The sequence below is a fragment of the Labeo rohita genome, chromosome 8 (assembly GCF_022985175.1).
Source record: "Labeo rohita strain BAU-BD-2019 chromosome 8, IGBB_LRoh.1.0, whole genome shotgun sequence".
Classification (NCBI taxonomy): domain Eukaryota; kingdom Metazoa; phylum Chordata; class Actinopteri; order Cypriniformes; family Cyprinidae; genus Labeo; species Labeo rohita.
Window position 1 is genome coordinate 14,855,650 of NC_066876.1, and position 23,366 is coordinate 14,879,015.

The window sequence follows — 23,366 nt, forward strand, 5'->3', positions numbered from 1 at the left end:
AACCACAAAAAAGTGACAGAATGTTAGAACAATAGAATAAATGACAGATCTAAAGAACAAAAGAACAATACAATGGTAGATAGAACGCAAGCAACGTTAAAAAGGGCCCTCGCATCCGAGATCACCACCACCCGGTAGCTTTATGATAACAGAAAACGGTGGGCAATATGCATTTAAAGTGGAAATACAGAAGGAATATGTCAAAGTCATTTATATGTATCAAACTTTCTGCTACCAGGTGGTGACACTATGACTATAACTGGATATTGGCACGTAATTGTCTTCAGGCCAGATATGAAGTTTAGACTGACCGAATATAAAACTGATGTCATTAAATCTTTATGAGGAGTTTGTTAGAGTTTAAAACATGCCACTTCCTGTTGCCAGCAGGTGGCGCTATGGCTATAAGTGAATATGGGCATGTTGATCTCTTCAGGTCAGAAGTCTTATCAAACACATAAAGTTTAGGGCAGATCAGACATCGTATGCCTGAATTATAACAACTTCAACTTTTTCATGGTGAAACACTGAAGTTTGTCAGGCCGCCATGGACAATGAAAACTCAAGATCTTCGCAAATTAACATCACAAAGAACTTTAGATTATACTGACCCAATTTCTAGGAGGAGTTTGTTTAAATACGATGCCTAAAAAACGGCACAAAACTTGCAGTTTTGTAAATTTTGTAAATTTTGGCGTGTTTGCAAAGTTTCATGAGTTTTCGGGCATGTTTAGGCCCTCAAAAATCTGATTCATTTTGGAGAAGAAGAAGAATCTGAGCAATTCCAATAGGGTCCTTGCACCACCGGTAGGTAGATAGATATATAGATAGATAGATAGATAGATAGAGATGACTATGGATGGATGTACAGACAGATGGAGAGACAACAATGCATGGATGGATGGACAGACGATTTGGATGGATGGACGATAGATAGATAGATAGATAGACAGATAGATATATAGAGATGACTATGGATGGATGTACAGACAGATGGAGAGACAACAATGCATGGATGGATGGACAGACGATTTGGATGGATGGACGATAGATAGATAGATAGATAGATAGATAGATAGATAGATAGATAGATAGATAGATAGATAGATAGATAGAGATGACTATGGATGGATGTACAGACAGATGGAGAGACAACAATGCATGGATGGATGGACAGACGATTTGGATGGATGGACGATAGATAGATAGATAGATAGATAGATAGATAGATAGATAGATAGATAGATAGAGATGACTATGGATGGATGTACAGACAGATGGAGAGACAACAATGGATGGATGGATGGATGGACGACAGATAAAGAGACAACAATGCATGGATGGATGGACAGACGATTTGGATGGATGGACGATAGATAGATAGATAGATAGATAGATAGAGATGACTATGGATGGATGGACAGACAGACAGAGAGACAACAATGGATGGATGGAAGGATGAATGGATGGAAAGGGAGACAATGATGGATGAATGGATGGACAATTTGGATGGATGGATGGATGGATGGACGACAGATAGATAGATAGATAGATAGATAGATAGATAGATAGATAGATGTGTTGAACAGCAAAAATAACAGCACACACGTTTGGAATGTCATGAGCGTGAGTAAATAATATTAGTGAAATATTCCTACTATTATTTGGCACAAAGTCTATGAGTCTGCAGGCTTGGCGAAATGGATAATGAAAACACCACACACTATAATGGTATAATGGTGGAAGTCTAACTGCACATGTTGAAAGTTGCTCACAGTGAGATACACTTCATCGATTTGTGTCCAATAGAAACCGCCAATCTAAGATCACATTAATCTCCCTTATTTGAAACATGCATGGCTCAATCTTGCTGGCTGTGTAGAGCTCGTGCTGCGGTTTAAAGGGTTTAAATGGAAAACACATGACGGTAGGACTCGTGAGGCCCTGGGAGCTGAGTGTTTGACCAGGTGCTACAGAATACCTAGGACCACCAGCCATACGACAGCCTGACTCTCTCCATGGGCGTTTGTGGCTCTGCACTGGTAGGGTCCGGCGTCCTGACTGCGAATCCAGCTGATCTCCAAAGAGGAATTGGCCAATACTTTCACCCTTCCTGAGCGGTACGATAAAGCGGTGCCAGCTCGATACCAGGTCAGATTGTGCCGCACAAAGCCTTGAACCTGACAGGACAGCACAGCCACTGTACCCGGGAACGACGTCACATTCACAGGAGGATGCAGAACAGGAGGAGGCTCTGCATTAAGAGAAATTATGAAGAAAAGCTTTAGAAAGGCCATTCAAATATGTCAGGCAACAAATCTCTCAGTTTAATGTTGTGAGAGTTTTGGCTGTGACTTACAATTCCATTGCAAAAAGCTTTTCTCAATTAAAGCTTCCTTTAATTCTGGAGATTACACCCTCTTTAGCAAGCTGAAGTCTTGTTTATATTTTCACATGACCCTCTGCACACTGTGTGCGCAGTTCACGACGCTCAAGAGGCATTTATACTTGAAATGTTCCATGTTGAACTATTCTCCGCAATGACAGAAGGCAGCATGCAGAACATATTAGCTGAACCAGCAAGAAACAGCTGTGAGAAAGAGTATTTTTACATTAACTGAATTTCACATTAACCTAGCCAAAAAAACAAAACAAAAAAAACATTTTTTTAACATATAGTTAATATATTTTATAATAAAAATTTTAAATTTTACTTATTTAATGTTACATTTATTTATTGTATATTAATAACTTTATATTTTATATTTACTTAACATTTAATAAATCCTATGCATGCAATATTTATAGTATATCATTTTATATTTAATATGTATTATTTCGTTAATTATTTTATACTAATAACTTTATATAGAAAGTTTAACACAATTATATATTTATTTATTAATCATGTACATCTAATGTTATTTTATACTAAAAATTGAATATTTAATATGCATTTATGTATTTATTTGTTTTACATTAATACATTAAATATATGTAAAAAAACATTATTTTATTATTATTATGTTGAAAACAGCTGAGTTGAATTTTCCCAAGTTTCTTTGTTGAAAAGAAAGTCTAGAAGAACAGCATCTATCTGAAATAAAAATGTAAATATTGAAAATAATAATAATAATAATAATAATCTCTTGAACAGCTGATTTTTAAAGGATCATGTAACACTGAAGACTTTAATGATAATGCTGAAAATTTAGTATCACATTAATAAATTACATTTTAAAATGTATTACAATAGAAAACTGCTATTTTAAATAGTAAAAATATTTCAAGATTTTACTGTTTTTGCTGTACTCTGTTCAAAAAACTTCAAAAAAGTACGTAACGTGTGTGCGTCCATACAGTACCTCTGACGGTGAGTTGCGTGAGAGCTCGTCCCATCCCTGCAGTGCTCTGGGCCACACACTCATATGCTCCTTCATCACTGCCTGAGGCGTGGGGAATTTCCCATGATGCTTTAACTGGAGACCTTCAATTACAAAAAATGTGCAGGTTTAAGTAATGAGTCCAAAAGTGCAGCCTTTGATCACAAACATGCATTTAACCAGCACAGAAATTCACTTGCGCACAAGAGTGAGGTCAAGAATGGAAAGAATTAGACTGAAAATATAGCGTTACAGATTACAAATGATACAAACTTATTCAAGCAAACACAGATGGCAGCAGGTGAAAGAAAGTAAAAGAAAAAGATAGTCTGATGTCACTAACAACTAGCCTACACAGAATACCTTTCACTATCAGTCAACATTATTTCATGTTCAAAAAGTAATTCAAAGCAGAGTGTTCTTTCAGTTTTCATGATGACTTTCTTTTCGTGCATTGCACACAACCCCTGCTGTTCATATTCATTCCAAGATTGATATGTCAGTGAAAGCTAACAAAACCTTCTTGGGTTTGGTTTAAATTTCGACTGTACACGAATGCCCCGTGTCAGCAAGCTGTATCAAACGGAGCAAGAAATTGTCCAGCAGATGTTCACTTTAACATCTGCTCCATTACGTTTACTTAGGGCCATATCAACAGAGAGAATGCCTGCAAAAGTGTTTGTACATGTTTGGGTTCAGAGATAGAGAAGAAGGCGATATGCGAGAAAGAAAAAGGAAGAGAAATATGCATATAGAATGAGAATGGGGTACAATGGGGTACAAAATGAACTGAGAAATCAAAAATCCCTTGATCTTTTGACACATAAGAGGTTATTGTACTATAAAAAAACATCTTAGAAGTTTCAGAACTCCTTGTTAAGTCTAAAAACAGCTTATACTGAAGCCGATCTGGCTAAACCCCGCCTCCGCAGAAGAAGATCAACACCTGCTTCTACATTGCTGCTGTTAAGCCCCGCCCACCGATTCGCACAGGTTGAGTAAATAACGAGAGCCGAACAGGGTCTACACAGAAACCAAATGATAAAGATGGCTCTGAAGACAAGAAGATGCTGTGCAGTGCCAAGTTGTGGAAAAACTCTTTGTTTTAGAGCTGCAGCTAACGATTATTTTTACTGTCGACTAATCTATCGATTATTTTTTCGATTAGTCAAGCAATCTATTGATTATTTTTCAATCAATTTATTATTTTCTTATTAATTGATGAATTCTTTAGTTAAACTATCGATAAATATTAACAGTAACTTCTGCTATTAATCTTTTAATATTTTATTCAAATGTTTTCTTTAATAAAAATACATAGTACATAACTTTAAAAATAATAATAACAACAAAGAAAGGAAATAATAACAACAAATGAAGAAAAAAATAACAAGAAAAGAGAGAAAAAGAAAGTACAAATAACAGCAATAAATAATTATACTATAAGCAAGAAAGAAAATAAAAAATAAGAAGAAAATAAACAGTACGCCAAATAAAAACAAAAAACGCGTGGTACTGATACGCAAAAATTGACTTTGACGAGTATATGCTACGCCATGCGTAGGATTAAGGAGTTTTTGTTTTTATTTGGCGTTTTATACATACGCATTTTCATGACACCGGGTTCGAATGAACAGCTGAAGTCACAACCGTATTCAGGACACTAAAGTGACAGAATAAAAAATGGCGTCATAACACCAGTACAATGCTGTACTGAATATATTAGATTTGACAGTAATGCCGCACCACACAAGTGTAACTGTTTTTATTACGTGGACACTATTGCTTAATCTGTTTTTACAGATTGTTTGATATGTACTATTTATGCGTTTCTGATCTAAATCACAGCAGTGTCCATCTATGAGGGATGTAGGCTGTCAAACATACACAACTATTAGCCAAATATAGCAGTGGGCTTTACTTTTGAGTCTACAATCCACCACGCCTATTCACAGTGTTCTGATAAGGGGGTCAGGACCATGGGCATAAATCCCGGGGGGGACGGAGGGGACATGTCCCCCCCCCCATCCGAGGGTTGTCCCCCCCCAAAAAAATTATTAAAAAAAAAAATCGCACTCTCTATTGTGAAAAATATATGTATGTATACCTAAAATAATTGTGTAAGTAGAAAAAAACCCCACAAAAAATGCATTTAGAAACAGTTGAGTTCCCCCTCCCCTTCCTCACAGTGGTTTGGCCCACTGCCTGCTTTCCCAGTTCAAGTCAGGTGTGTGGCTGCGGCTCAATTAATGTTGAACTCCAGTAAGTAGGGTATTTTATTCACTTTAAATAAAGCGATTCTCTTTAATGTAGTTGATGCAGACTCATTCATAAATTAGTTGCGGCAAAAATGCTGATTACCGCTGTAATTTTCCATGAATCTGCTATATTAGCGATTAAATTATTACTTATCTAGTTAACGTTAGCTTGTTTACAATAGCTTGTTGCATAGTGCACTGCAACTAACACGACAAAGCCGTTTCCCATGCATTGTTTTATTTGTGACGACTTGGCATAATGTTAACTTAACATTAACGGCCACAATTAGCATATTGTTTAGCTGTGCATTTACTAAATGAGCACTGTGCTACGTCCGAACTGACCCCACTGTATTTTTTTGTATAATCAATATCTATTCTGTTCTAAGTGTCTTAATTAATTTTAAATACAATTTTAAACCTTTTTTTAATTCCTTGTTTTTAAGTACAATTTGACTGTATTATTTGTGTCCCCTTCAAAAATTGCTCATGAGAAATTTTATATTTATTGTCCCCCCCTACTGTTAAATGAAATTTACGCCCATGGTCAGGACAGAAAATAGCCTATTACTTTCAAATTATGATTATGATTTGTGGCGTGTGGTGCAAAAGAAACAAAAACAGACAGAGAGGAGAAAGAGGACAGCATAAAAAGGTAAGATTTGAGGAGAGCCTCACTCATAGTTTCTTTCGTCTCCTATTGTGCTTCCGCCTCTGGTGAATCTCAGTTTGTAGGGCAGGTCACTCTCCACAGAGCAGTCAATCGTAGCGGGCTGCATGTAGAAGCCTCTTACCACAGTGGGCATGCTCACCCGTGGAGGCTCTGCAGGGTGAGAGGAGGCCAAAGGTTAAACTGGTTTCTCACAGCTGGGTTACCCAAACACAATATAAACAATGTCAACAAAACATTCTGTCAGCACATCTAAGAGCATAACACCCATTCAAACTGAAAACAAAACAAAAATAAAAAGTATTTATACAGTGTTCAAACTGTTGAAAGTTTAAACTGAGTTTGGGTGGATTTTGAATGCAACTATTAAAACTAAACAACAAAATTTAGCTAAAACAAAAAGCAAAATAAAACTCACCTGGGATGATGTTGGTATATGACACACTCGAGAGTCTATGAAAGTTATAGCCATCTCCATCATTTCCAGACACTTTGAGGAAGAAGCTTTGAGATGGTGTTCGAAACTCTGGGATCCTCCAAATACCTCCTGAGCCTCCATCGTCAGGCAAAGGCACAGGAACTGTACGCAACGAACGGCCACCTAGAGATACTAGCTCCATATTGGTCACCAGACCTGGAGGCTTCAGACCTGAACACTTCAGCATCACATGGGCTGGAACGCCTGGTGGAAACTGGATATGTTAGATCTATAATTCCTAATGCAGTTAAAGGATTAGTTCACTTAAACAATTAGTTCAGAATAAACATTTCCTGATATTTTCCAGGATTTTTCTGCATATTGTGGACTTCAATGGTGGCCAACGGGTTAAAGGTCCAAACTGCAGTTTCAATGCAGCTTTAAAGGGCTCTACAAGATCCCAGCTGAGGAATAAGAGTCTTATCTAGCGAAATGAGCTTCATTTTGTTAATAGTTCATTTTTGTTAATAATAATGGCAATATATACATGTCAAAGTCAGACATGCCCCTTTGCCAGCTGTGATGCCTGCTTACTGGTTATAACTTGATCCAGGTTTTTAAAAGATTTTTGGGTCAGCACACCTTAATAGCTTTAACAATTGATTGCCAATTAAGTTTAGAAAACAATGAATTTAGGCCCAGATTATGCAGAGCTGTAATAGCTGCTAATGGTGGATATTTTGATGAATCGAAAATTTATGTTTTTTCTATGTATAAACTATTTATGTAATAAAATACGTTTTCATAGTTTGTGTTGTCCCTTATCAGTGCAAAATTATCACAGATTAAATAGGATTCATGCCAATATTGTCAAAAACCCCACTTTTCTAGGGCATTTCCAAACTTTTGAAGGGCAGTGTATATACTTTTTAACAACAAATGCTCATCTTGCACTAGTTCTGTGATGCACATGTGTGTCTGTGTACTGTGGTTCAAAAAGGTAGAGTAGGGCGAAAAACTCCTACATCATTTTCTCCTCCTACTTCAAAATCATTTGACAACATAGGTTTACTGGTTTTTGTAAAGGGCACTTGAATTTCTTTGCATGTACAAGCATTTCAGTCAAATGTAATTCATGCAATATTTCAAACATCAAACAAATCATGCTGAGGGGTTTGCTATATAATGTGCTCATATCTGTAAGGTCAGCTCGTTCACCCTTAACATCTGTTTTGTATGCAAAGTAATGCCATATTTTACTTCTAAGGTTGTCTTTATTTACTAGTTTTGAGCGCGTTGATGGAGTTTCATCTGTTTGATGATCCATCGCATTGTTCTGTTGTCACGTTTACCCGTTTTGCAGCAATTTGGGAAGCACTGCTGGCTACAGGTGAACTTCGGAACAGCAGCGTATAAAATACCGAATTGATCAAAATGATAGTACCCTATCGGTACTGGTATTTTTCCAAGTACCAGTATACAGTGCATCCCTAATTCATTTAAATTTTTTTTTTTTTAAATGAACAATCATGTCTGCGCTAATAGCCTCGTTGGCAGTGCGCCGACATATGGAGCAGTTGTGCCTTCAGGGTGTCCCGAGTTCGAATCCTGTCTCGTGGACCTTTCCCTACCCATCCCCACAACCCCCCCCCCAACCCCCCAAACTTACTTCCTGTCTCATCTCCACTTTCCTGTCAAAGAAAAAAAAAATGACCAGTCGTTTCACTAGATAAGACCCTTATTTCTCGGCTGGGGTCATGTAGAGCATTTTGAAGCTGCATTGAAACAGCAATTTGGACCTTCAACCTGTTGATCCCCATTGAAGTCCACTATATGGAGAAAAATGCTGGAATGTTTTCCTCAAAAAACATAATTTTTTTCAACTGAAGAAAGAGAGACATGAACATCTTGGATGACATGGGGTGAGTAAATTATCAGGAAATTTTTATTTTGGAATCGAACTAACCCTTTAAGTCATGTGCAAACAAGAGCACAATTTAGTATTAATTTCTGGCACTGAGTAAAAACCTTTAAATAATTGCTAATTATTTAGCAATTAAAATATGTTTTAAAATATGTTTACATGATGATGTAGTAATACCTTTAATAGGTCTCTCTCTGGTCCTGCTAAACTCTGTGACAGGTATACTAGAAAAACCCGCCCGGAAGTCCAGGTTGCTCACACCTGTTACTCTAAGTGTGTGTCTTCCACTGCAGCCCACCTAGATGAGAGAAAAAAACAGGTTTCAATCACTGACATTTTGCATCAGGATCTGTAGTGTATATTTGTAAATAACTGTTATGATCTGACATCGTTGTTCAAAGCTTTTATGTGGTACCTTTAATGTCCATGGTCCTGGTCGAGGGTTCTTCAGGTTGACCACCCGTGCTGAGTTTGGGATGTTGAGTAGTTCTGTCAGACCCTGCCTCTCTCCTACTATGCGGCCTGTAATTATTTAGACAACAATTTTAAAAGGTTTATTAATTGCGGTCCATTAAAGGAAGGTAGTTAGACATCTAAATATAAAAGCATATTCCTACCAAGAGGGTCCCTGAGCTCAATTTGTGGTGCTGGACCACTCAATGATACCGTGACTTCTTTTAGACTGGGGTCAAAGGGCACCTCCCACTGAGACTCCTGGGCAGTTTCATGGTCGGACGAGAGAAGGTGGACCTTCATAGCCTGGACAGTTTCCTCAACCCATTTAAGAACCTAGAGCAAACAAGAATATAATAAACGTTATTCGTGAAAAGGGCACAAAGGACAGCTGTGTTCACCATTCACTTCCACTGTAAAAAAAGACCAGCTTAAATGAGAAGTTCACTTCCAGAACAAAAAATTACAGATAGTTTACTCACCCTCTTGTCATCCAAAATGTTCATGTCTTCCTTTCTTCAGTCGTAAAGAAATTATGTTTTTTGAGGAAAACATTTCAGGATTTTTCTCCATATAGTGGACTTCAATGGTGCATCAGAGTTTGATCTTAAAAAGGCAGTTTAAATGGAGCTTCAAAGGGCTCTACACGATCCCAGCCAAGGAAGAAGGGTCTTATCTAGTGAAATGATTGGTTATTTTCTCAAATTTCTATACTTTTTAACTTCAAATGCTCATCTTGTCTAGCTATGCATTAAGTATGCGTACTCTGTGTAATCCGGGTCAAGACAGTTAGGGTATGTCGAAAAACTTCCATCTCATTTTCTCCTCCAACTTTAAAATCGTTCTACATCGCTGCAGAAGTAACAACCGAGTTTTTATAAAGTGAAAGTGCAAAGAAAGTCAAACGTTCTTTACAAAAAAAGGTGAAATAGCAATGTAGGATGATTTTGAAGTTGGAGGAGAAAATAAGATGGGAGTTTTTCGACATACCCTAACTGTCTTGACCCGGATTACACAGAATACGCATGCACATCACATTTAGAAAATAACTGATCGTTTCGCTAGATAAGACCCATCATCCTCAGCTGGGATCGTGTAGAAGCTGCATTTGAAGCTGCATTTAAACTGCATTTTGGAAGTTCATACTCGAGGGCACCATAGAAGTCTATATGGAGAAAAATCCTAAAATGTTTTCCTCAAGAATTTCTTTACGACTAAAGAAAGGAAGACATGAACATCTTGCATGACAAGAGGATGAGTATCTGTAAATATTTTGCTCTGGAATTGAACTTCTCCTTTAAATGGATAGTTCACCCAAAAATCCACAAAATACACAACACAAATTAAGATATTTTTCTGAAATCCGAGAGCTTTCTGACCCTTCATAGACTCTTAAAAATAAAAGTGCTTAAAAGGTTCTTCACAGCAATGCCATAAAAGAACCATTTTTGGTTCCACAAAAAACCATTCAGTCAAAGGTTCTTTAAAGAACCATCTCTTCTTACCTTTTTATAATCTGAAGAACCTTCTTTCACCACAAAGAATCTTTTGTGAAACAGAAAGATTTTTCAGATGTTAAAGGTTCTTTATGGAACAACATTTAGCCAAAAAAGGCTCTTCTATGACATCGTGAAGCACCTTTATTTTTAAGAGTGTAGACAGCAATGCAACTACCACGTTCAAGACCCAAAAAGGTAGTAAGGACATAGTCCTTCAAAAAAAAGTTAAAATAGTCAATGTGATTCAACCGTAATGTTATGAAGCTACAAGAATACTTTTTGTGTGCAAAGAAAACAAAAATAACAACTTTGTTCAGCAATTTCTTTTCTTCTGTGTCAGTCCTTACTGATATCCTTACTATCTTTCTGGGCCTATAACATGTCAGTTGAGTCGCTATCTATGGAGGGTCAGAAAGCTCTTGAATTTCATCAAAAATATCTTAATTTGTGTTCTGAAGATGAACAAAGGTCTTACAGGTTTGGAACGACATGAGGGTGAGTAAATAAAGACAGAATTTTCATTTGAGTGAACTAAACCTTTAAACAGTCTCCTAAGTATTTCATTTTGTGTTCTGCAGAAGAAAGAAGGTCATACAGTTTCAGAATGACATGGGAGGGGGGGGTGTTAAATGACTATTTTAATTTCTGGCAAGCTAACCTTTTAAGTTTTACCACATGACAGAGTCTATGACCATAAGACTCGAGAGAACATGTCTGGTGAAGCTCAAATAAACTCCAAAATGAATCCATTCAAAGACTAGAAATGCAGGCAAGGTAGGATCCCAGTGACATCATCTGTTCGTGCAGACCGTTCACTGTCTCAGAGAGGTATGTCACAAGCGGATCCTTATTAAACAGTGAGGAAATGAGATCAGATCATCTGTCAGAGAGAGAATGCAAACTATTCCTGGACTGTCAAGCTATTAATTTCCCAAAGAGCGGCACAAACAGTAAAGGACTGCTGTTCACCCTAGACAATCATAGTAGATATATATCTACATGGAAAAAAGTACATGTAATGCATTAGTCATTTTGAAACCATTCCAGATTAGACAAGCAGCATCCAATAGACATGGCCTGTCTTAAAGGATAGTTCACCCAAAAATGAAAGTTCAGCCATTATTTCCTCACCCTCATGGTCTTTCAAACCTGACCGAATTGCTTTCATAGATCACAAAATGAACAAAAAGCAACATAAAAGTATCACAATGGTCCATATACTTCTGAAGTCATATGATGTGAGGAACTGTCTTAAATTAAGTCATTATTCACTAATAATCTTCTCATCCAGTGAGGTGTTAACAACTGTGACCAGACACATTTCTGATCATTCATCTTTTACTTTTTTGTTCCAAAAATCATACAGGTTTGGAATGACATGAGGTGAATAAATGAGGAGAGAACATTCATTTCTAAGTTAACTATCCATTAACTTCATTCATTCTGAATACTGCAAGATGCACATGTTCAAAATAACAGATGTGCACCAGGAGGTGATGATACTCCTCTAGTCGGTAATGTGAAATTAGGTTTATTATCTCAGCTCACCAACTGTCTGAATGCACCACAATGACTTGAAAGAACTCAAATGGACGATTCATCATGAGTTTTTACTTTGTGGACATCAATTAAAGATCATTATCATGGATAATTTGATAGATAATGAAGGAAACTGTGTTTTTACAGCAGCTTATTAGCACAAAGAGAGCGTAAGACCAACAACTAAAGGAAACAGTTTTCTCAGAGTTTGTATTTTTAGATTTCAGCCATTTAGAGGCAGCTGTGTGTATTTGTTCTGACCTTTTTATATTGCGCACAGACATAATGACTTCTCTGTGTCCATAACACTGAATGAAAACAACGCTTCAGTAAGCCCTCGAGAATGACGCTTATTTAACACATCTTTATACATTTACGAATGAGAGAGAAAATTGGAGTGAGCGTAGCCTTTGATAATTTCATTACTCAGATTCTCCGCTATTTCTTTCACTCTTTCGCTCTCTCATTCTCCCTGGCTGCAGACGGCAGCTGGTTCCTCTCGGAGTTTACAACTGGAAACAGCTGTAATGAGTGCCACATGTGCAGCTATCCCCCACAGAGCAGCAAAAAGCTCACCAATGACCTACATCTGCTCAAACCAGTGTCTGTTTCAGTGGACGTCTCATGGGAGCCGGGAGGATTAGCCTAGTGATAGAAAATCGACAAAAAGACCACAGCGAAGGGAAATAATATCAACTACGGCCTGTCTAGAAAAGGTTTGAAAGGTGCCCCCCTAAAACAGATCATCAAAGCCGAAGGGATCCTGAAACCACATCCAGCGTGACAAACCTTAATGGGAGGCAACAGACTGGCTTCCTCTGGAAGTCAAACTGTCATGTTTCAAAGATTAGTTGTGGAGGAGTGTTGGTCGGGAAGCAGAGATGTGGAAAGGATGTGGAGGTCAGCTGAGGATGAGCCGAATTCCAACTTAGCACCCACACTGTTTGGATAACTTATGGTTTAAAGGGACGGTTCATCTGAAAGTAAATAACAGATGACCCAAATGTCCTCAATTACTAACCCTCACATCATTCCAAACCTGAATGACTTCTTCCGTGGAACACAGGAGGAGAAATGAAAGAAACAGCTCTTACATAATGAAAGTGAATGGAGACTTGAGCTGTCAAGCACAAAAAAAGCACCTAAAAGTATAATAAAGTAGTTGGAGTAGTTTTAGTGCCACGTTAAAAAATAGAAAAAATCTAAAATTACAAGATTAAAGTTGTAATATTTTGAGAATAAAGTATGAATTATGAAAATAAGTTCAAAATGGTTTGGGAATAAAGTCAAATTTTAGAGAATAAAGTTAAAATGTTTTGAGTATAAAGTCAAAATTTTGAGAATAAAGTTGAAATGTTTTGAGAATAAAATCAAAATTATGAGAATAAAGTCTAAATGTTTCGAGAATAAAGTCAAAATTACAAGAATAAAGTCAAAATTATGAGAAAAAAGTCAAAATGTTTCGAGAAAAAAGTCGAAATTTTGAGAATAAAGTCGAAATTACGAGAAAAAAGTTAAAATTGAAATTTCAAGAATAAAGTCCAAATTATGAGAATAAAGTAAAAAAGTTTCGAGAATAAAGTTGAAATTACGAGAAAAAAAGTCTAAATGTTTTGAGAATGAAGTAGAAATGTTTTGAGAATAAAGTCAAAATTACAAGAAAAAAGTCCAAATGTTTCAAGAATAAAGTCAAAATTACGAGAATGAAATCAAAAAGTTTTGAGAATAAAGTCGAAATTATGAGAAAAAAGTCTAAATGTTTCGAGAATAAAGTAGAAATGTTTTGAGAATAAAGTCAAAATTACAAGAATAAAGTCAAAATTACTAGAATAAAGTCAAAATTATGAGAAAAAAAAGTCAAAATGTTTCAAGAATAAAATCAATATTATGAGAAAAAAGTCCAAATGTTTCAAGAATAAAGTTGAAATTTCAAGAATACAGTCAAAAAGTTTTGAGAATAAAGCTGACATTACGAGAAAAAAAGTTGAAATGTTTCGAGAATAAAGGCGAAATGTTTCAAGAATAAAGTCGAAATTACGAGAATAAAGTCAAAAAGTTTAGAGAATAAAGTCGAAATTACGAGAAAAAAGTCTAAATGTTTCAAGAATGAAGTAGTATTGTTTCCAGAATAAAGTCAAAATTGTGAGAATAAAGTTGAAATGTTTCGAGAATAAAGTCTACATTTTTTGAGAATAAAGTCAAAATTACAAGAATAAAGCTGAAATGTTTCGAGAATAAAGTCGAAATTATGAGAATTAAATCGTAGCAATTAAAATTATAATATTTCGAGAGTATGGCCTGCATATGCAAATGGTCCGGATTGGGAGAAGTTCCGAGGCCGCCAGCATTTATTTAAATATATGTGGGATTATTAGCAGAAATCATACCATATGTTATACTTGAAGAGACAGTATGCTTGGAAATAATATTTCACATGTTTGTGAAATTAGGCCTATTTGAAGTGCACCAGCCACCCAATAATAGCAATAAGCTTTGTGCTTTTGGTACTTTTAATATAAAACAAAGACAGCTTTCAAAATCTGTATGTTTTATAGCCAAATACAAACAATGTGTCTTGCAATAATGTGTTTTTCATTTTCATGCTAATTTGGCAGGACAGATCGCTGTATACATGTAAATCAATCATCCTTTCGATTACAAGTATACATTCATTTAATTAAATTAAACTGTTTCTTTGTGAAAATTCCACCACCTACTTCACAAAAATGTCTGCGGCGTCCAATCTGTGATTCCTCACGTGTATTTAATTAAAAACAACATTTATCGTTTTATCCACGATAAAATACAGTAAACGATTGAAAATAATATTTAACATCTTCCATTCATTATTTGTAGCATGCCACCCAGTAATTGCAATAAATTTGTGCTTCGTTGCTTTTAATATAACACAGCTCAGCTTTCAATTTCTGTCAGTTTCATCACGCAACACAAATTATAAACATGTTTTTCCTCTTTATTTCAAGTTTATAGCAACGAATATCTCATTGTAATCGGAAAGACTGATTCACATGGTGCTTAAACTGAGGCGAATACAGTGATCTGTCACGCCACAATAAAGAGCATGAAAAACACATTTTTGTAAGAGAGATATTGGTTGTATTTCACTATAAAACTGAAAGATTTTGAAAGCTGAGAATTTGGAATATCTCCCGGTAGCAATAGGTTAGAATCTCAAAATATTATAACTGTAATCTCGCAAATTGTTACGAATTAATTATCGTAATTTTGATTTTATTCTCAAAATATTTTGACTTTATTCGTTAAACATTTCGACTTTATTCTTGAAATATTACAACTTTAATCTCGTAATCTCAGTTTTAATGTGGCACTAAAATGCTGTCGTAATTAATTCCAGATCTTCTGAATTCATTTTATTGTTTTGTGTGAGAAACAGATTTGAAATTTAAGGGTTTTTTTTCATTATTATTTTGGGGCTTAACAGCCTGAGTCCCCACTCACTTTCATTATATGAATAAGAGCAGCCAGTTTATTCTTCAACTTTTCTTCTTTTATGCACTACAGAAGAAAGTCTTACAGGTTTAAATGAAGGTGAGTAAATGTTCAGTTCATCTAAAAGTAAATAACATACAGGCAAAAACAGAAACTTGGATACACTGTAACTCGCTTTGGATAAAAGCATCTGCCAAATGCGGTGATGCAGAGACCAAAAGAATTAAAAGGATATGTGACGAGTCGGCTGCCTCCCCCCCTAACTATCATCGTCACCCCGTCCGTAATCGCCGCCCTTCACCAGGCTCCCGACGGGAGTGGGTGTGCGAGAGAGGAGGGGCGCTGAAACAGCCAGGTCTGGCGGTGTGTGGTGAGGCACACCTGATGTGAATGAAGCCTCATCACCGCCGCTGTTAAAATGCCAAGCGCGCCTCTCATCGTCACCCCATAGTTCACCCCAAAATGAAATTTATGTCATTAATTACTCACCCACATGTTGTTCCAAACCCATAAGACCTTCGTTCATCTTCAGAACACAAATTAAGATATTTTTTGATGAAATCCGAGAGATTTCTGACCCTGTATAGACAGCAACATACCTGACACGTTCGGTCTTTGGAACGACATGAGGGTGAGTAGTTAATGACAGAAATTTCATTTTTGGGTGAACTATCCCTTTAAGTCTCTAACCAGATTAATTGCATCTATTCAGTGGAGAATGTCTAACACCTGCTTGTCTTTTCCTGTGACCCCAAAGCAAAAGGTTAATACATTTGTCTTCCTCTCTCAAAGGTTACCCGTAAATGTTCTCCATATTACAAACAAGACCTTGGTCTTGGCCTACGACAAAAACAGAGCAGGAAATCCAGACTAGACTGGATCTAGTTACACTTACTCAGACACTCTTGCTATTAGTTATATTTGACGGAAAACACCTGTGGGCAACGTCCATGTGCTGGTTTAAATGATGCTGAATCACTTTGGCTGTGAAAGTGTTAACCACCTTACTTTCCCGGTAAGAGCGGGCGCAGCAATTTGTAAATTTTATGGGTCTGGTTTCCGGTCTCATCCACGTCCAGCTATTTTTAGCTGTACAAAACAGCTTGTTTTTCTGCTTAATATTGAACTGGTGTGTCTTACCATATTATTTTAATGTATTATCTTAATTATGAACACACTGGTTTGTAGTGAAAACAGTTTTACAGTTTACTGGACATTGTTATTCTTCTCTATAGCGGCTAATGAACCGGAAGTCTTGCCATTAGGCATACTTCTGCGCTGAAGAATAAGGTGGATTGGATGGACATTTTGTACGATAAACTGTTATAAAGGTACCAATATTAATACATATCCTATCCCTCCATCCTCTTTATATATTTACATGACATTTTCCTTTTATCAAGAAATGTATTTTTGTGTATGTATCTAATTTCTGAACAATTTCTGCGAGTTAAAAAGATTTTACTTAGAAATTCTAAGAGCAAAGCATGATTTCAATTGATATTTATCTACATTTTGTAATTTACTGTCAGAAACTATCACTGTTTTCATTATGGATTAATGGAAAAACAAGACTTTACATCACTACTCAAGTCTCCTGCCCAGCACTACCGAAATATCTCCGACCTTCACCTTGAGTTTGGCCGGCCTGAGGTTTCAGCCAAACCATTAGACCCTTTAAAGCGCCGACACACTTTCATAAAGCTTTATCTGCAAATCAGTCCAGTGATTAAGCTGAGCCCCAGCCTTTGTTTAAGTAGTGCCTCCTCCTTCAGCTCCACAAAGAGCTGTCTGTTGGAGACGTCCAACCTGGACCCTGGACAGGCAGCTGTGCTGGATAGAGCAGGCATGATAGATCATATCCGGGATTACTAAGTAAAATAAGCCCTGCTCCCTCTCTGTGCCCCCTTCCCCTCCCAAAAAAATGACAAAGCGCTGTGTGTATTTGATTTGGCTCTCACTTATTTAACTCCTATCAGAAAGCCGTTGCGGTTAGATGTGAAGAACAATCATGAGGTTTCTGCGGATTTACGGATTTACGGATTTGCCTTTATTCATTTTTCAAAATCCCACCCATAGACTAATCAAAAGCGAAAAATACACCTGACATGGGAGTGTATTTTTATACTTCGATGTAAAATGTTGGAGAATTTAGGAACATACAGTTGGAAGTCAAAAGTTTACATACACCTTGCAGAATCTGCAAAATGTTAATTATTTTACCAAAATAAGAGGGATTATACAAAATGCATGTTATTTTTTTTTAGTGCTGACCTGAATAAGATATTTCACATAAAAGATGTTTACATATAGTCCACAAGAGAAAATGAATTTATAAAAATGCCCCGTTCAAAAGTTTACATGCACTTGATTCTTAGCACTGTGTTGTTACCTGAACGATCCATAGCTGTGTTTTTTTTTGTAATAGTTGTTCATGAATCCCTTGTTTGTCCTGAACGGTTAAACTGCCTGATGTTCTTCAGAAAAGTCCTTTAGGTTCTAAAACTTCGTTGGTTTTCAGCATTTTTGTGTATTTGAACCCTTTCAAATATGGATTTTGAGACTCATATGCAACTATTACAGAAGGTTCAAATGCCCACTGATGCTCCAGATGGAAAAATGACACATTAAGAGCTGAGGGTTGAAAACTTTTGGAATTTGAAGATTTTGAAGAACTTATTTTGTCTTCTAGGGAACATTTAAGTATCTTCTGTAGCTTCTGAAGGGCAGTACTAAATGAAAAAAAAATATGATACTTAGGCAAACTAAGAAAAATGTACACTAGAGCTGAAGATCTTTGCCCGAACCCGATGAAACCCGACGGGACCCGACGGGTTCAGTCGGGCTCGGGCTTAATTTATATCATTTTACACAGGCTCGGGCAAGGTTCGGGCTTGCGCTCCGGCTTGCGCTCCGGCTTTCCCGGTAAATTAGCGGTCACGTGATGCGTTTCGATTAGCGCTAGAAAGATGCGAAAATGGATGCTGAGGAGGTGAAACGGAGGCTTGCCTCTGGTGGTTACGTTTTGGCAAAATTAGCCAGATCAGTACTATGCATCCCGGCCAGTTGCAGCAGCAGTAAAAGGGTGTTCAGTGCTGCTGGACGCAAAATCAGTGAGCGCAGGACCGCGCTGAAACTATCTTAATTTCGTTATTGCCAAAAACCCATCTTAATTTAGAACTTATCTTAATTTAATTTGTTAAGAAAGAGTCTTTTTTATTGGAGTGTTGGCCTATTTAGAGTGCTAAGATGTTATGATGTTACAGAGGACTTATTATATTTATTTGTTCTAACTTCCAAGTGGTCTATAGCCTACGTTAGTCATTAATAAATTATGTTAAAACATGTGTAAATGACTCATTCTTGACAAAAGGCAAAAGAGCTGTGTGCTTGCGCACATTTGAATAATGTTGGGCTGTAAATGGGTTCGGGCTTTTAAAAAGCTGTCAATCAAAATATACTTGTCTGGCTCGGGTCGAACTCTGTCGGGCTCGGGCACTGTCAGGCCTAACTTTTAAGGCCCGATTACAGCTCTAATGTACACATCTTCATTCCGTTCAAAAGTTTTCACCCCTGGTTCTTAATGCATCGTTTTTCCTTCTGAAGCATCAGTGAGCCTTTGAACCTTCTGTAACAGTTGCATATGAGCCTCCAGAAATATTTCAGCAGAGCGCAGAAATTGCTGTCTAAAAAAGTAGCTAAATTGCCCCAAAACCTCCAATTTCTCACAGACTCTATAAGAAAGACTTGTTGAGGAGATGAGAGTATATACAGTCAGAGCTCTAGGAGCAACTGTGTGACCCTGACCTTGAGACAATTCTCACAGAGCAGCAGGGGAGTTGGAGAGTGTTAACAGCTTGAGGTTGACCAGCCATCCTCAGGTACAGGTGGTAAAGCTCTCAAACACAACTACCATCAGCTGCCCACCCCCACAGGACCATAAATCAACAACACACATATCCAATTACAAATACACAATCGCAAACGTGCTTTTCTTTACTTTCCAAGCTGTTTTGGCTTGTTGTCTTACGGATTACTGTTTCCATAGTTGTTGCTGGAAGACTTTCGGCTCTGCCATGTCCTGTGTCGACATGCATGATACCACCGTCTCACAAAGAGGAAGGTCTGCTTTCTTTCATGTCTGACTATGACTGAACATGTTTCGTTTTAGTCTCCATACCATGAGACTGAAACACATGCCCCTTCAGATTGTTGAAACAAGTGGATTTCACATTCACAATACAGCTGTACAATTAATGTCACATGTCTACATTCGGTCAGTCAAGTGACGGCTTCAGCTGATGAGTGAAATCAGGTCACATAAATGAACTCTGTATTACTAGACTATTGAGTTATTTTTGTGTCATTTTTGTGTACCTAAAAAACATCTTGCAAGCAAAACCACCAATTCTTGTGTTCTGAAAAAAGTTTGTTTGTTTTTCATTAAAAAGATTTTAAAAGTTTAAGGGAATAGCTGTTGATTTGTTTTTGAACAATAAGATCTTTCATATTTTTTTTGTGTTTTGATCCAAAATACAGCAAAATCAATAATATTGTGAAATATTTTTAGTGTTTAAAATAACTGTTTTCTATTTTAATAAATTTAAAAATTTAAATTATTTCTGTGATCGAAGCTTATTTTTCAGCATCATTACTCCAGTCTTTAGTGTCACATGATCCTTCAGAAATCATTCTAATGTGCTGATTTGCTGTTCCAGAAACATTTATTTTATTATTATTATTATTATTATTATTATTTATTATGTATTATCATCATTATTATCAATATTTAAAACAGATTTAAATCAGGATTCTTTGATGAATAGAAAGATCCAAAGATCAGCATTTATCTAAAAATAAAAAAGCTTTTGTAACATTGTATACTATACCATTCAAAAGCTTAAAGTCAGTATAATTTTTATTTTATTTTATTTTTTAATTTAAATTTATTTTCAAAAAAATCTATTAATTATAATAACTTTTTATAATTGTTATAATTATAATTGTTATTATAATTTTTCAAAATAATTATAATAACAATAAATGCCTTTTAAAACAGCAAATCACAATATTAGAATGATTTCTGAAGGATCATGTGAGTGGAGTAATGATGCAAAAAATTCAGCTATGAAATTACAGGAATAAATTATATTTTAAAATATTTTTTAAAATAAAAACAGTTATTTTAAATAGTAAAAATATTTCAAAATGTTACTGCTTTTGCAATACTTTGGATCAAATAAATACAGGCTTGGTGAGCAGAAGAGACTTCTTTAAAAATGTTTAAAAATCTTACTGTTCAAAAACTTTTGACTAGTAGTGTATATTGTTTTCAAATTTATTAATTAATTTATTTATTTATTGCACAATAAAGACAAAAATAATGACTTACACATCACACCCCTACATATTACTTCTAACAGCATTTCCAGCATCTGAGTTTCTGAGTCTGCAATTTACATACATATGAAAGTCATATGAGTTCATGCATCTCACCTCATTGACTTGCTGTTTGTCCAGGTGAAAAATTTGACCGGAGCTGGTGGCAGCAATCTCCTCATATGCTCTGTATCCCGGCTGGGACCGATCCCCACAGTCCCCCGTCAACACAAACACAACCTGGATTCAAACGGGACGTTTATGAGCGTGAGTGTTTGGTTAGGGGGTTGGGTGTTGGGGTTAAATGTCAACACTAGGGTATATTACATGAAGAGCAGATGGATTTTTAAAAAAGGGGCTGTGAGATATTTTTAGCATTATGGCTTACAATTTCACAACGTTAGCTTTTTTACCTCCAGTGAAAAAGCCCATTCCACTGTTGTCCTCTTACATCCAAAAAGTTAAAAGTTAAACTTGTCTAAATTATGGATTTGTTTCTTAGAAACATGCACTTTTCATTTCACAAGGTAATTGATGGACTGGAGTCATGTGGATTATTTGTCGATTATTGTGCGTCAGAACCCATTCACTGCAGAGGCTGCAGAGATTTCCAGCACGTTCATTTTTGGGTGAACTATTCCTTTAAACATAAAAGCGTAATTTTTGCATCACCAGTAGAACTGAAATGAATTGCTAAAAGAGCTGTTCTTACCTGAGACTGTCGAAGCTGTACAAGCTGGAGAACATCTCTTTTCAGGCGATAATCCTTGGCTCGGGCATCTGTGAAAACATAGATGAAGGATCCAGGTAGAGAAACCTCCAGAGCCTTCTTGATGGCCCCAATGCTCATCTCTGGACAATCCCCTCCACCCTGAGAGAGAACAGCAAGGCCTTCATCACTGACATGGACATTTATGAACTAACCAAAGATCACAAGAAAGCACACATTGTATTGGCTCGGGGTACAAGTTCCAGTACTTACTCTAGAGCCCAAAGGTACAATAAGAACAGAGTGCTAATAAAACTGTAGCACTGAAGACAGATCAAGTGCTGAAAAAAGCCAAGGTCCTCAGCAGAAGCCACAGAGAGCAAATAAGAACACAAAGTACAGAATCAGATTTGATGATGATTTATGACAAAAGAGGCCAATGACTGCTCTATCTTTAGATGCTAAGGAAAACAAGTATAAACAACTGACCTCCATGTACGTTTTTTTGTGACATATTCAATGTGAAATGTCCACTGAGCGGTGCTAAAAGGTGTTCGTTTTTTTTCCCCCGGAGCTGATGAACGTACATACGGTACATTTTATGTGACATTAGTTTTGTACGTGTCACCGCAGTTGTGACTTGAAATATCCGTTGAGTGGCGCTATAACTTTAATGCTTTGTGACGTTTTAAAATAACGTACCATCTGCACTGCACCTAAACCTACCCGATAGTATGAACAAAAGCAAATGTGACGTAAAAACGCAATCGCAAGCATGCCGTTTAAGCTTGTTTTTTGATCTCTCATCTTTCAGCTCTTTCATTGCGAGTCATGTTTTTCATGTGATTTGCACCCAAGGATTACGCATCTTAAGACCAATTCCATGCCAGCTGAGCTACCGAGCAAGCTTGGTACATTTGCAAAGCGAAACATATGGAGTTGTAATCATAACTGTGTATGAAAACGATTACAAGTGCTCGCTGTTTTACCGCCTCTAGTGTTCATTTCTGTTGGAAACTGCACTGATATGTACTTATTGGTATGTATGTCTTGCAAAAAAGTTCCCACAGGTACATTTCATCAGGTGGCAAATTGTATAAATCTATTATCATAGTGGCCTTCAATGGAAGCCAACGAGTTGAATGTCCAATGTAGCTTCAAATGGCTCTACACGATCCCAGACGAGGAATAAGTGTCTGATCTAGCGAAACGATCTGCCTTTTTTTAAAAAAAAAACATAAAAATGTATATACTTTTTAACCACAAATGCTTGTCTTGCAAAAGCTTTACTTCACACATTACGTAATCATGTTGGAAAGGTCACATGTGACGTACACTGTAAAAAAAAAAAAAAAATTTGTTGAGTCAGCTTAAAATAATTTGTTACGCTGCTGCCTTAAAATTTTATGTTCAGTCAACTAAAATAAGTTTTTTCAACTTGAAATGTTAAGTTGTATTAAGTAACAACTTAGATATTTGTGTTTGCTAAACTTAACAGATGGGTAAGTAACCCAGCTGCCCAACTTTTTTTGAGTTGACTGAACTTAAAATTTTAAGGCAGCTAGGTTACAAATTATTTTAAGTTGACTCAACAAATTGTTTTTTACAGTGTAGGTGGAAGTACCAACCCAATGTTTACAAAGCAAATGTGCAAAAAAAAGTC

The 23,366-nt window shown here is 36.5% G+C and overlaps 1 protein-coding gene across 1 annotated transcript in view; it reads right to left on the reverse strand.

Moving 5' to 3' along the window:
* The window catches only part of hmcn2 (hemicentin 2), a 94,950-nt gene that overhangs the window by 66,544 nt on the left and 5,040 nt on the right, over positions 1-23,366 (reverse strand). The window contains 9 exon segments of the mRNA XM_051117996.1: positions 1,982-2,254; positions 3,366-3,487; positions 6,320-6,464; positions 6,730-6,993; positions 8,831-8,951; positions 9,069-9,175; positions 9,271-9,442; positions 21,112-21,234; positions 21,707-21,865. Of these exon segments, the coding sequence (XP_050973953.1) occupies positions 1,982-2,254; positions 3,366-3,487; positions 6,320-6,464; positions 6,730-6,993; positions 8,831-8,951; positions 9,069-9,175; positions 9,271-9,442; positions 21,112-21,234; positions 21,707-21,865 (1,486 nt within the window).